Here is a 12,203-nt window from a genome sequence, read left to right as displayed (position 1 = left end):
GTCAACATTTTGCCTCCCCAGGCTGCCATCCTCAGCCCAGGCCCCCATCCAGCAGCCCCACCCCAGCTCTGTCTCTAGACTGGGTGATCCTGGGCTGAAGGACACCAGCGAAGGACACCTCTTCCCTCCATCCCACGCACCCCACTCCCACGTCGACGGGGAGACCAAGGCATGGCACACAGGGGCCACGGCTGTGGCAGGTGGCATGAAGCTGCCTCTATGCCAGTGCATCCCTGTGGATGTGACTGAGAGTTGGTGGCCTTGTGTGCACCTGGGCACAAATGCAAGAGACTGTGTGTCACAGGGAGCTCGCACAGGTGACACCTGGCTGATGCTTTATCCAGTGCTCTTTTGCTGCCCTCACCTATTCTTAAATGTTTTATTTGTAATCCTAGAAAACCCAACTCACCCATGCTGCAGGCTCTCAGGGCTTCTTTGGAGAGGACAGGAGAAATGGTGGCCCGGAGCTTGAGAGGTAGAGGGCAGCAGAAGCCCCACACTTCCTCTTTGCCAGCGGTCTTTCCCACTAGGCCTTGTCCCGGGTCTCCCCACTGAGCTCCTGGGCTCCTGCTTCTGCCCAGAACCTCTGTGCAATGCACGTACACCATGTACACGCACATACCATACACATTCATGTGTGTAAACACACAGGTGGTGACTCATACACACATGCACGCATGATCTCACAGCACCAGGGGGCCTGGCTATCCTGTAGTGGGTGGGATGTGTGTGTTTGCCCATCAGCGACAGTGTCTCCGCCTGTCTTTGGGTGTGATCCTGGGTCTGCAACCATTGGGAATATCTGGGCATGAATGTAAGAGAACACGTGTATCATATGGAGCAGGTGATAGCGGGGCCAGGCTGGCCTTGGTCCAGGGTGTTTGTATGTGCACATAGGAGTGCATATGAGCTGGGTTGTGTGTGGGGGTCATTGTGTGTCTGTGTCAGGGACTGTCTATGTGCACATATAAGTGTGAGCATCTCTTGTCTCCCGAGCCTGCGGTGGGGTGGCTGGGGGGCATCGAGGAAAGCTGATGCTGATAGGAGCAGGGGGAGGAGGAAGGGAGGTGGGAGGAAAAGCATGCCTTCGGGTCCAGAGCCTGGCTCTGTCCCCACATTTTGGTGACGCTGGCTAGGCCTTCATTTCCCTTTGGTGGAGCAGCTCCTGGTAGAACAGGATTTGAGCCACTCTGTGACATCCTGAGAGTAAGGCCTCATAGTCCAGGATTTGTCTTTGCAGGAGGAGCAACTGCGGTCTCATGAGAATAAGTTGAGGCAGCTGACTGCGGAGCTGGCCGAACACAGGTGTCACCCAGTCGAGAGGGGCATCAAGTCCAAGGAGGCCGAGGAGTACCGGTTGAAGGAGCACTATCTCACCTTCGAGGTGAGCCTTGCGGGGCTGGATTGCAAAGCCCAGCACTCTGCTCTTTCTCCTTCCTGCCTGGCCTGATGTGGGACTGGGGAGGTGAAGCCTAGTGATAAAGGGGCTTGCTCACGTGGCAGCTGGCAGGGAACAGGGTCCCCTGACCCTTAGTCCCCAGTCCTTCCAGAGTGCCAGCCTTCCCTGACAGCGGTGAAGGGCAGAAGCTCAGATGAAGGCCCTCAGATGCTGCCAAATCTTCCTCTTAAATGTTTGTACCAATTTCTAACCCCTTTAATAATTTGTGAATGTACTTATTTCTCCATGCCCTCACCAGCACTGGGCATTGCAAAACGTTTTAATCTTCACTAACCTGATAGGTTTAACAATTAGTATCTCATTACTATTTTTTTTTTTTTTTGAGATGGAATCTCACTCTGTCTCCCAGGCTGGAGTACAGTAGCACGATCTTGGCTCACTACAATCACTGCCTCCTGGGTTCAAGCAATTCTCCTGCCTCAGCCTCCCAAACAACTGGGATTACAGGCACGTGCCACCATGCCTGGCTAATTTTTGTATTTTTAGTAGATATGGGGTTTCACCATGTTGGCCAGGATGGTCTGGAACTCTTGACTTCAGGTGATCCACCTGCCTCGGCCTCCCAAAGTGCTGGGATTACAGGTGTGAGCCACCACGCCCAGCCTCATTACTATTTTAATTTGGATTTAAAAACGTTTTAATTGCAGTGAGACATGTAATATAAAATTTACCATCTTCACCATTTTTAAGTGTATAGTTCAGTAGTGTTAAGTCTATTCACATTGTTGTGTAACCAATCTCCACAATTCTTTCCTCTTCCTAAACCGAAACTCTGTACACATTAAATAATAACTTCCCATTCTCCCCTCCCTCCAGCCCCTGACAATCACCATTCTACTCTCTGCCTCTGTGATTTTGACTACTCTAAGTGGAATCCTACAGAACTTATCTTTTTGTGATTGAATTATTTTACTTAGCATAATGTCCTTAAGGTTCATCCATGTTGTAGCGTGTGTCAGAATTTCCTTTTTTTTTAACCCATTTATGTCGGAGGTTACAAAATTTTGTTTGGTGAAAAATCAGATCTTGGAGATGACCTTGAGCAGTATGATATAAATAACTCCCATGAGCTTAACGTTCCAATAATGGAACACTAGGCATAAATGGGATAAGGCTGAATAATTGTATGCATACATTTGTTTATCCGTTTATCCATCAATGAACACTTGGCTTACTTCCATCTTTTGGCTCTTGTGAAAAATGCTGCTATGAAAATGGGTATACAAATACCCCTTCAAGACCCTGCTTTCAACTCATTTGGGTTTATAGTTAGAAATGGTCTTGCTGGATCATGTGGTAATTTTATTTTTAACTTTTCGATAAACCACCAGCTTTCCATAACAGCTGCTCCATTTACATTCCCACCAGCAGGGCACAAAGGTTCTGTCTATTTCTCCATATCTTCACCAACATGTATTTTCTGCTCTTTGATAGTAGTAAGAGTGCGAATTGATATCTCATTGTGGTTTTGACTGGCACTTCTCTAATGACTAATGATGTTGAGCATCTTTTCATGTGCTTGTTGGCCATTTGTATGCTTTCTTTGGAGAAATGTAAATTCAAGTCCTTTGCCCATTTAAAAATTTTGGGTTGTCTTCTGTTGTTGCATTCTGAGAGTTCTTTACATATTCTGGATACAAGACCCTTATCAGATACATGACTTGCAAATATTTTTCTTCTATTCCGTAGGTTGCCTTTTCATTCCGTTGATTGTATCCTCTGATGTACAGAAGTTTTAAATTTTGATGTAGTCCCATTTACGTATTTTTACTTTTGTTGCCTGGGTTTTTGGTGTCATATCCAAGAAATCATTGCCAATTATTTGGATTTTTCAAATTATGAATGAAGTTTATGTGCATGTCCCTTATTTATTTTTTAATTGGGCTGTTCATCTTCTTTTTAATGATTTGTGAAAGCTCTCTGCATATTAAGGAAATTAGTCTTTTGTCATATAAGGTGCACATACTTTTTTCCTATTTTGTTGTCTTTTGACCTCGTGTTTGGCCTTTCCCCAGAAAAGCCGTTATGAGACCTACATCCACCTCCTGGCTGTGAAAATCAAAGTGGGCTCAGATGATCTGGAGCGGATTGAGGCCCGGCTGGCCACTCTGGAAGGGGATGACCCTTCTCTCCGGAAGACACATTCAAGTCCTGCCCTCAGCCAGGGACATGTGACTGGCAGCAAACCCACAAAGGATGCCACTGGGCCTGATACTTAGCTGACATGGATGTGCAGACCCCAGAGGTGGGCAGATGTCTCCAGTGGGGTCAGTGAGCACAATTCCAGCCACGGGCCACTTGGACCAAGCTCCAGTCAGTTGATGGGCAGCCAGAGGGGTGCGGAAAGCCTGTGGGCCCAGGAGATGGAGATGCCGTTTTTGGCGTTGATCTCCTTGCGTCCTTGGGCATCTCTGGGCATCAGACCCTCTCCCTGGCCCTTGTTTTCCTCTCCACCATGGAGCCTCATTTTGTAGGCCACTTGTGTGCATGCTCTAGACACCACCTCGCTGGAGAAGCTGGAAGGGCTGTTGTCTTCCCAGGTCTTTGTCTTCTCATCAAGCTCCTCTCCTCATCTTTTTTGTGTGTGAGGACAGGTCTTGACTCTAGGTCTCAGCTGGAACCCCACCCTTTCTCCTCCTCCTTCCTCTGAGTTGACCAGCAGCAGGTCTGCCGACCACCAGCACCATCCTCTCCTCCCAGCAGCCTCCAGAACCATGCCCAGGTCTCCTGCCTCACATCACAATAATCTGGGACCCAGGCTTGTGCCCTTTCAGTATCAAGCTGACTCCACTCACATGTGCATCCACCTCTTTTCATCCATTGAGATCACACTGCCTCCTTTTTATACAGACACAAATATACATCTATAAGAATAATATATACATAAGGAACCCCTGAAAGATGGTTTTGGAACTAAAATCAGTTAGCGGATGAAATCAGATAAAGGAAAAGCCTATTTTGGAGCTTCCCCTGTTAGGAAGGATGGCTGCACCTGGCCCCCTGGCATTCCTGATGCTCTGGGAGGGAAGGGGAGGCAGTTCTGGCCTCCCTTGCCCTGTTTTTCCCTCTTCCAGCTGACCTGTGACTTATACTGCTCTTACAGATGATACTTTTGGAAAAAATAGAGCGTGTATGCACCGCCCCATTTGTCCCATGGATATCCTGGGGTGTGAGTAGGATGGGACCACGGCCCTGTTTATATTTGGGTCTTTATGTTGGTGCTGCCAGGTCTCTGAGCTCCAGACGTGGCCTCTTGGACAGATCTACTGCTATAGGAATAAAAGACACTCTGCCTCGCAAATGGCCGCTTGTCAACAAGCCCAAAGATGCTTGTCGGAGGACAGTTATGGAAGCCATTAATTCTTGGTTGTGGGAAAAGGTGGAACAATGAGTTATTGTTTTTCTGTCGCTATTTCTTTCATTTGTCTAGTGAATCAGAAAGGCTTAGCCAAGGCCGCATCTGGGAAGAGTGGAGAAATTTGCCACTTGACGATCACGGATTAGCTAGCACTTTTAAGCCCTGCATTTCTCTAACTGACAAATGGGTGAGGGTGATGGCACATTCAGTGTGGCTATGAAGAGCGAATCCTCTCTATTGTTTAAATAGATTACTGTAGTTTGGCCAGGAATTTGGCGTCAGTGGTAACACACTTAGTTAATAAAATAAGCCAGGCTTGCAACTAAGTATCTAACTTTACAGGCCCACTCACAAGGCAAGGGGCTATTGAGTATGTGGAGAGATGTAGTGATTTAAATTCAGATTATTTAAGTTGGATCAGCTGAAGTGTGTTTTAGACCCAAACCATCTGGCCCCTTCGTTTTGCTCAGAGGAAGTAAATGTTCACTTAAATGAAACTGAAAACGCAATGTGGCACCACAAAAGAGCTCTCTGTACTTTCTCCATGCTGCCTCAAAAGTTCTGTGATTTTCGGGGTCAGTGTCCCACCCTTCGCTTCCTGAGGGCGGGTGAGTGGAGAGCAGAGCCAGGAGCTCTGGCAGCTGTGGACAGATGTGCTTCCTGAGCACGGGTTGTGCCTCCCATCAGTAAAAAAATGTTTAGTTCACTTCCTTAATTGTATAATTATTTATTTGTAAATTATATACATGTACTACTGTACTAAAATATTATGTACATTATAAAACATACACAAAAATAGAAATTTAAAAAAGATGAGATGAAAATAAATCTAAGTCAAAGTTCTAATAGTTCTTCCTGCATTCGAATGGATCCTCACCACCCACAACTGCTGCCTCCAACATGCCCATTTTCTAGGACTGTCCAAATCCAGGACTGGTGACATGCAATAAGTGGTTTGCGCCACCTGGTGGTCCTGGGAAGTGCCCTCGGGCTCAGGGACTTCTGGGGGCTGCCCCTTGAGGACAATGTCTCTTGCGCCTTCATCCTCTCATTCAATGAGGGCCAACTGTGTGCTGCACGCTGGTCAGGGTGATGGGGATATGGTGGTGGGAGGAAGTGTGGCTGCCTGTCCTCGGGCTCACAGTTTCGTGGGGAGAAGAACAGGCAGTTACCATTACCACTTGGGCCTCTGGGAGGGGCTGGAAAGAGAAGCCAAAAAATGACCTGGAAGAGAAAAGAAAGAACTGGGAAAGTGGGGACGAAGCCTCTGACTTGGGAAGCTGCCTGAATGTCATCCTATGTGTTCCAGCGACGAGGCGGTGGTAGGGAAGTAGCTTGATAGGACTGCGACTCTTCCTTAAAGGTCACTGGGAAGGCTTCCCAAGGCAGAGGTTTGAGAGGCAGAGTGGAGAAGGGGCCTCTCTGGCCACATGTGTTCCCGGGTCCTAATCATACCTGTGAAATGAATGGGTGGATGACAGGTGAGGAAAGAACTCTGTTAGGTTCTGGCCTTGGACTCTCAGCACGTATGGCAGGTACTGTAGGATTCAGAGCATATAATGAAAGTACCTGATGCTCATGCAAAGATCGGTGAGTTCACCAAGAGGTCATTCAGAATCAACCGAGGGCCACATAGAGATTGGTGGGTTCATTGGGTGGCTTCTGACTCTAAAATTTAGAAGGCAACAGCAACCTAGAGCCCTCAGAAAGGTCACACGAGGACAATAAGCTGGATCACACAAAGGTCAATGGGTTCCCCAAGAGTTCATATGGAGTTAATTTGGGATCCTACAGAAGCCACAAGTCCCATAGAAGAATAACTGGCTCTCAGAGAATTTTAAAGCCAACTACAAACCCAGAGACACAGAGGGGCTTGGATGAGATCAACAGAAGGGGGCCGGGAGGGGCCAGTGAGTTGCAGGTTTATGCAGGATTGAGTTATTTTCCTTTTTTTAATTTTTTGTAGCAGATACTTTTTCCCAGCGCCCCCACAATAAATACAATAACTTTAATTTGTTCTTTATTTTTCTCCATCGCCTCCCTCTCATCTAGTTTTTGTCACTCTGGCCGTGTGATACAAGGATGCAAGGCACAGGATATTGTCATCACCACCGTCAAATCAGCCATGTAATAGGCATCTATCACGTGCCAGCATCAGCACTGGGTACTTTATAATCTCCACAGCAACCTTTTGGAATAGGTATTTACATCACCCATTTCCCAGCAAGGAAACTGTGGCCTAGAGACGTCACACAGCTAGGAGGCACAGAGCTGGAATTTGAACTTACGCCCTGTTGATGCCGAAGCCCTCTCAACCCGCAGCCTCTCTGTCCCTCCCACCTATAGGTCTCTGACTACACACATCCTAGGGGGATTCACACCCACACAAACACACAGGTGTAGGCGAGTGTGCATGCCAACCACCTCAGCTGTTTGGGTGGAAGACGTCCGTGTGTCTGGCTGGAACCGAACAGTTGCCGGTACTGGGCACTGGTTTACTAAATTAGTTGATGAGGGGAAAGGTTTTTGAACCTGGGCCTCCATCTGCCTTCTCCATACTAAAATCATGTACTTTCTCTCAGGTCTGTGGGTTTAGACAGGTCCTGCCTCTGAGGGGGTATAAAGTTGGGGAAAGAGCAACACCCTGTGGGCTTATGAACTGCAGCAGCTGTGGTCCTCCTGGCAGCTGAGGGTACCTGTTATGCCACTTTGCATGTTCAGACTTTGCCTGTGACGTGCCTCAGGGTCCAAGGGTCATCCTGCCTTGGCTGTGCTATTACCAACCCCACAACCCATCCCTCCTCACCCACCTAGGCCGGCAACTGTTGCCTCAGTCCGGCCCATAGATCCAGGGCAGCAACTGGGCCAGAGTTCCAACGCTGAGTTTGAAGCAGAGCAATTTGTGTCAGGCCCTTGGCCAGGTTCCCCAGCAGCCAGTGGGGACACCTTGTAAATATTCTTGGAAGCGGGAGGAGGGCTGGAGTCTGTCTTGGGAGCTGGGGCCGGAGAGACTGGAGAGAGAGTCACTTCCTTCCAGGGACTGCCCTGGCCCCCTCCAACCTCCAGGCCAGCATCATCCACATCCACCATGGGACTTCATGCTCTGACTTCCCTCCTCATCTGAGGCTAGGCACACACAGTCAAACAGGAGTTATTTCTGATTTTATTTATAATATAAAAATGTTCAAGTGTCAACAGTCAGGTGTTCAGACATTTCAGGACAGGATTCCCATCTGTTTCTGTTTGGGATTTTTTTTTCTTTTAAACAATTACCTTTTTGACAAATTAGCAGTGGACCCAGTTTTTGGGGGTGGGAGGGCAGGACTGGAGACGAGTGGATGTCATAGGTGGGTTGGGGGCTAGGAGGCAGCCTGTGAGAAGGAAATGGTGTTACTTTATTGCTAAAAGGGGAATACACTGTCGAGTGGCTCTTCCCGGTCCCAGCGTGACCATGCATCCAATCTAAAGAATCTGAAATGCAAAGGACATGCAGGTGTAAAATAGAAAAGATGACCTGTAAACGAAGGTGCTGCAGAGGACGGAGGGGCGTCCTGGAGGCTGTGGGGGACAGGAGCCGCCAACATTAGGCCCCTGGCAGAGCTGCCACCTCCCTGGGCTCAGGCTCTTGGGGAGACCTTTCTCTGTCCCCCTCCTTTAACAGCTATGAGTAGCCAGGGCTTCCCCATTCGGGTAGCTGTGTCTTTATCTCCCCCTGGAAGTTACCCCAGCTCCAGCTCCAAGCCTAGGGTCCTGGCCCTCTCCTCCCAGGGGTCGGGAACTCCAGCTCTTGCCTGGGAGCAAAGCTACTTCTGTCCTCAGTTCTTCCCTTAGGGCCAACCCCCCACTGCCCCCCACCCTCGCCCCCACCAGAACTCGCAGCCTCTTCTCTCCCTGCTGTCACTTTAAGCACCCCACAACCCAGACCTGTCCCCCGGAGCCCCAGATGAGCATACAGCAAAAGGCACCACAAAATAGGTTTCTATTAAAGAGTCAAAAAATTGGCCCATCTCTCTTTTTTTTGTTGTTTCTTTTTTTTTTTCCGAAGCTGTAAATCAGGATGTTACATATAAATAGTTTCCCTATAAAAACGTCTTTGCCGTTAGCTAGTATTATAAGACAATTTTTGCTAAAATGAAAATAAAACATTTTGTTATACTTTTTTCCTTTTATAGAAAATAAAAATATTTTTATTTCTTTTTTCCTCTTTTCTCTCCAGTAGGCGGTCTCTGGTCTCCTTAAAGACAGTGGGGCGGACGAGGCGGAGGGGCGCGCGGCGGGGCCCTAGAGTGGCGCCGAGTCCTGCTTGGCCCGCGGGGGCGGCCCGCGGCTGTGTCTGCTGCTGGCCCGCGTGCTGTGGCTGTCCAGGGAGTAGTAAGTCCTGCTGTCGGCCGCCGGGCACAGTGGCGGCGAGTCCGAGCGCAGCGCGTCGTGCGCCGCGCGCAGGCCCAGGAAAGGCGTGCTCTCGGCCGCCAGCGCCCCGTCCGCGTCGTCCGCGTCGTCGTCCGACCCCGAGGCCGAGCCGCCGCCCGAGCCGCTGCTCAGCGACAGCGAGTCCCGCGCCGCCCGTGCGCGCTGCGCCGCCAGCCCGTTGAGGCGCGAGCGGCGCCAGCGCCGGGGTCCCGCCGACGTCCTGCGGGACGCACCGCGCGCGCGCGGCCGCGGCGGCGGCGGGGGCGCGCACTCCTGCGTGGTCTCGTACTCGTCGTCCTCGGGGATGCGGAAGGGGCTGGCGGGCAGGCTGCCCAGGCTGCCGCCGAGCGCGCAGGTCCCGCGCCGCGGTCCGGGCCCTGCCGCGGGGTAATAGTAGCTGTCGTAGCTGCGCTGCATGTCTGCGCCGGGCCCGGGCCCGGGTCCCGGGCCGGGGGGCGCCGGGTGCCGCAGTAACGGCTGCTGTTCGGCCAGGCGGTAACTGATGGGCGCCGCCGGCGGCAGCGACACGGCGTGCGCCGAGTTGGGGGACGTGATCTCGAAAGTTGGCACCTGCGTGGCCAGCGAGTAGTGGAAGTCCACGGGCGAGAGGCGCGCGGGCGTGGTCAGGGCCGACACGTACCTGCGGGGAGAGGCAGAGGCATGGGCCAGGGCCAGGCCGGGCCGGCGCGGGGGAGGGGGGATTAGGGGTGGGGTAGGGTAGGAGGGGCGGACCCAGACTTGCCTTAACCTTGCCCGAGACCCCGCCTGCAAGAATGACGGCGGCAACCCTCAGTGGCCTTATGCAATTTCCTAAACCTCTCCGAGCCTCGGTTTCCTTATCTGTTACGCGGGCGTAACCATGGTGTTGATTCCATAGCTCTGTTGGGATGATTCCAGATTGTATCAGTGGAATGTGTTAGCCCTGTACCTGACCCTGGTAAGCTTTCATGAATGGTCACTTGCTGTAGGAATGCTCACCGTCAGGGGGTCAGGCTCACGCTGGGGTATAGTACATGTTCCATCTGGCTTAATACGGCAGCTCTGTAAGACCCTTCCACCAGTCCCATTCTACACGCAGGAAAGTAACACTCAGAACGTTTAATTCTACACGCAGGAAAGTAACACTCAGAACGTTTAAGTGACTTATTCAGGATTTACACAGCCAAGAAGTGGCAGAGCTGGGATGTGACTTCAGGCTAGGCAGGAACCAGGACTCATACTGCCCAATTCTGGAAGCCACTAGTCTCCATTCAGATACCCCTGTGACCTGGCCTCACTGCCCCACAGGGACAATTCCTCCCATGCCCTGATGGCTTCAGTGAGGGAAATATTCCTTCTTATAGTGAAGTCAAAACCTGCTTCAGGGGAGTACCAAGATCCCACTGAGGTGTCTCTGCTTGTGGCTACAGACCCATCCCCACACCACCAGCTCCTTCAGAAGTCTGGCCTTGCTACTATCTCCCAGGCTGGATCCCGGGTACCTGTCCCCTTTTGTGCTCCACATCCCCCTTGTAAGCCCATCAGTCTTCTGCCCCACCGTTGTCACCTCAGGACAGGGGCCACCCACCTCCACGCTTCCCTTCCAAACTGCACAGCTGGGTACCTCACTGCTCTCTAGAACCAGCCTGGAGTCCCCATTATGATTTTTTCTGAATCTCCTGACTCCTCCCTCTTCCCTCTCCCACCGGCACATCTAATTAACCACCAAGTCCTACCCATTCCCTTCTCTGGAAGCACACTCTGCGCCCCATCCTGGGCCCAGCTGTTCACATGTGGTCATCTGGGTCCACCCCAGGGTCTCTCCTCCTTCACTCTATGCAGTTCCCAGAGCAATCTTGTAAAGTCACAGATCTACTGAAGCAGGTCTTCCGGTTTACCCACCTAGGGTCAGTCTGTCTGGCCTCAGCTTGCCTGTTCAGGCCCAGCTCCTCTGCTCCCTATGGCCCACTGTTCCAGGCACCTCACTCATCAGCCCTGTTCTTAAGTGCCTCTGTTGGAACAGCTCAAGTTGTTCCCCGTGCCTGGAATGCTTTTCTTCCTGCTCTCCTGCCTCTCCCCTTCCTACCACCCATTAAGGAGTCTCACTGCTGTGGTTACGATTCATAAATAGCTACACGTAGTGAGCATCAGCTCCATGCCAGGGATGAGACAAACTCTGTGCACATGATCTCAGGTGGCCTTCACTTGAACCATGCATAGTAGCTATTGTTCTCCCTGTTCTACAGCTGAGGGAACAAGGTACAGAGGTGATCAGTCTGCCCCAAATCACACAGGTGGTGGAGCTGGGCTTGGAAAATCTGGCTGCTTCCCAGAACCTACAGTCAGACTGGGTCTGTCTGCCCTGGTGTGGCGTCGTGTTTAGCACTTTCCATAGGCTGCTGTAAGCTTCCTTGGTTTGTTTCTGTGGGTAGGAACTCCTCAGGAGCAGGAACCTGGCAGCCCATTTCTGGATTCCCGGCCAGGCCTGCCCAGCACAGGGCCTGGCATGGAGTAGGCTGAGTTGAGAGCAAGGGAATATCTGCTCCTCTCCCTGCTCCCTGGTCTGGAGTTTTTAGTATCACTCATCTTTCCCTGCTCACCTCCTACAGACCCCACTTGCTGCGGGCCACTCAGGGCTGAGCAAGGTGGCAGGGGTGCTGGCCCTTGTGACTCCTGGCTTGGAGTCAGGGAAGAAGGGGCGTTTCCTGGTTCTTACTGCATCCACTGCTTAGGAAGCTAACAAGGCTCTGAACCCTGGGGCCTTGTTGCTGATACTGCCAAGGCCTGCCATCATTCTTGGCTCATGTCCATCTTGTGCTGGTCAGTGTCCTCAAAGGCAACCTCCCCTCCCACTCTGCAGTCTACTCGTTCTTCGTGTCTCCTTCTGTTTCTGCTGGGACATGGAGCTTCTAGCATGTATCCTGGTTTGTCCAGAACAGCCCCTGTTTTTTTTTTTTTTTTTTTTTTTTTTGAAATGGGGTCTTGCTCTGTTGCTGA

The 12,203-nt window shown here is 51.1% G+C and overlaps 2 protein-coding genes across 7 annotated transcripts in view; one reads left to right on the top strand and one right to left on the bottom strand.

The window, feature by feature from the left end:
* PSD2 (pleckstrin and Sec7 domain containing 2) overlaps positions 1-5,663 on the top strand; it is a 39,744-nt gene extending 34,081 nt beyond the window's left edge. The window contains exons 14-15 of the mRNA XM_055286010.2: positions 1,241-1,384; positions 3,475-5,663. Coding sequence (XP_055141985.2) covers positions 1,241-1,384; positions 3,475-3,678 — 348 coding nt within the window. The 3' untranslated portion in view covers positions 3,679-5,663. The remainder of the gene's footprint in view (positions 1-1,240; positions 1,385-3,474) is intronic.
* Positions 5,664-7,962: 2,299 nt separating this feature from the next.
* Positions 7,963-12,203, bottom strand: part of NRG2 (neuregulin 2) — a 196,062-nt gene continuing 191,821 nt past the window's right edge. For all 6 annotated transcript variants that reach the window (XM_055286003.2, XM_055286005.2, XM_055286004.2 and 3 more), the window contains one exon: positions 7,963-9,867. In XM_055286003.2, the coding sequence (XP_055141978.1) occupies positions 9,099-9,867 (769 nt within the window). In that variant the 3' untranslated portion in view covers positions 7,963-9,098. The remainder of the gene's footprint in view (positions 9,868-12,203) is intronic.

The sequence above is a fragment of the Symphalangus syndactylus genome, chromosome 7, assembly GCF_028878055.3.
Source record: "Symphalangus syndactylus isolate Jambi chromosome 7, NHGRI_mSymSyn1-v2.1_pri, whole genome shotgun sequence".
Lineage (NCBI taxonomy): Eukaryota > Metazoa > Chordata > Mammalia > Primates > Hylobatidae > Symphalangus > Symphalangus syndactylus.
This window is presented reverse-complemented; position numbering and strand designations above follow the sequence as displayed.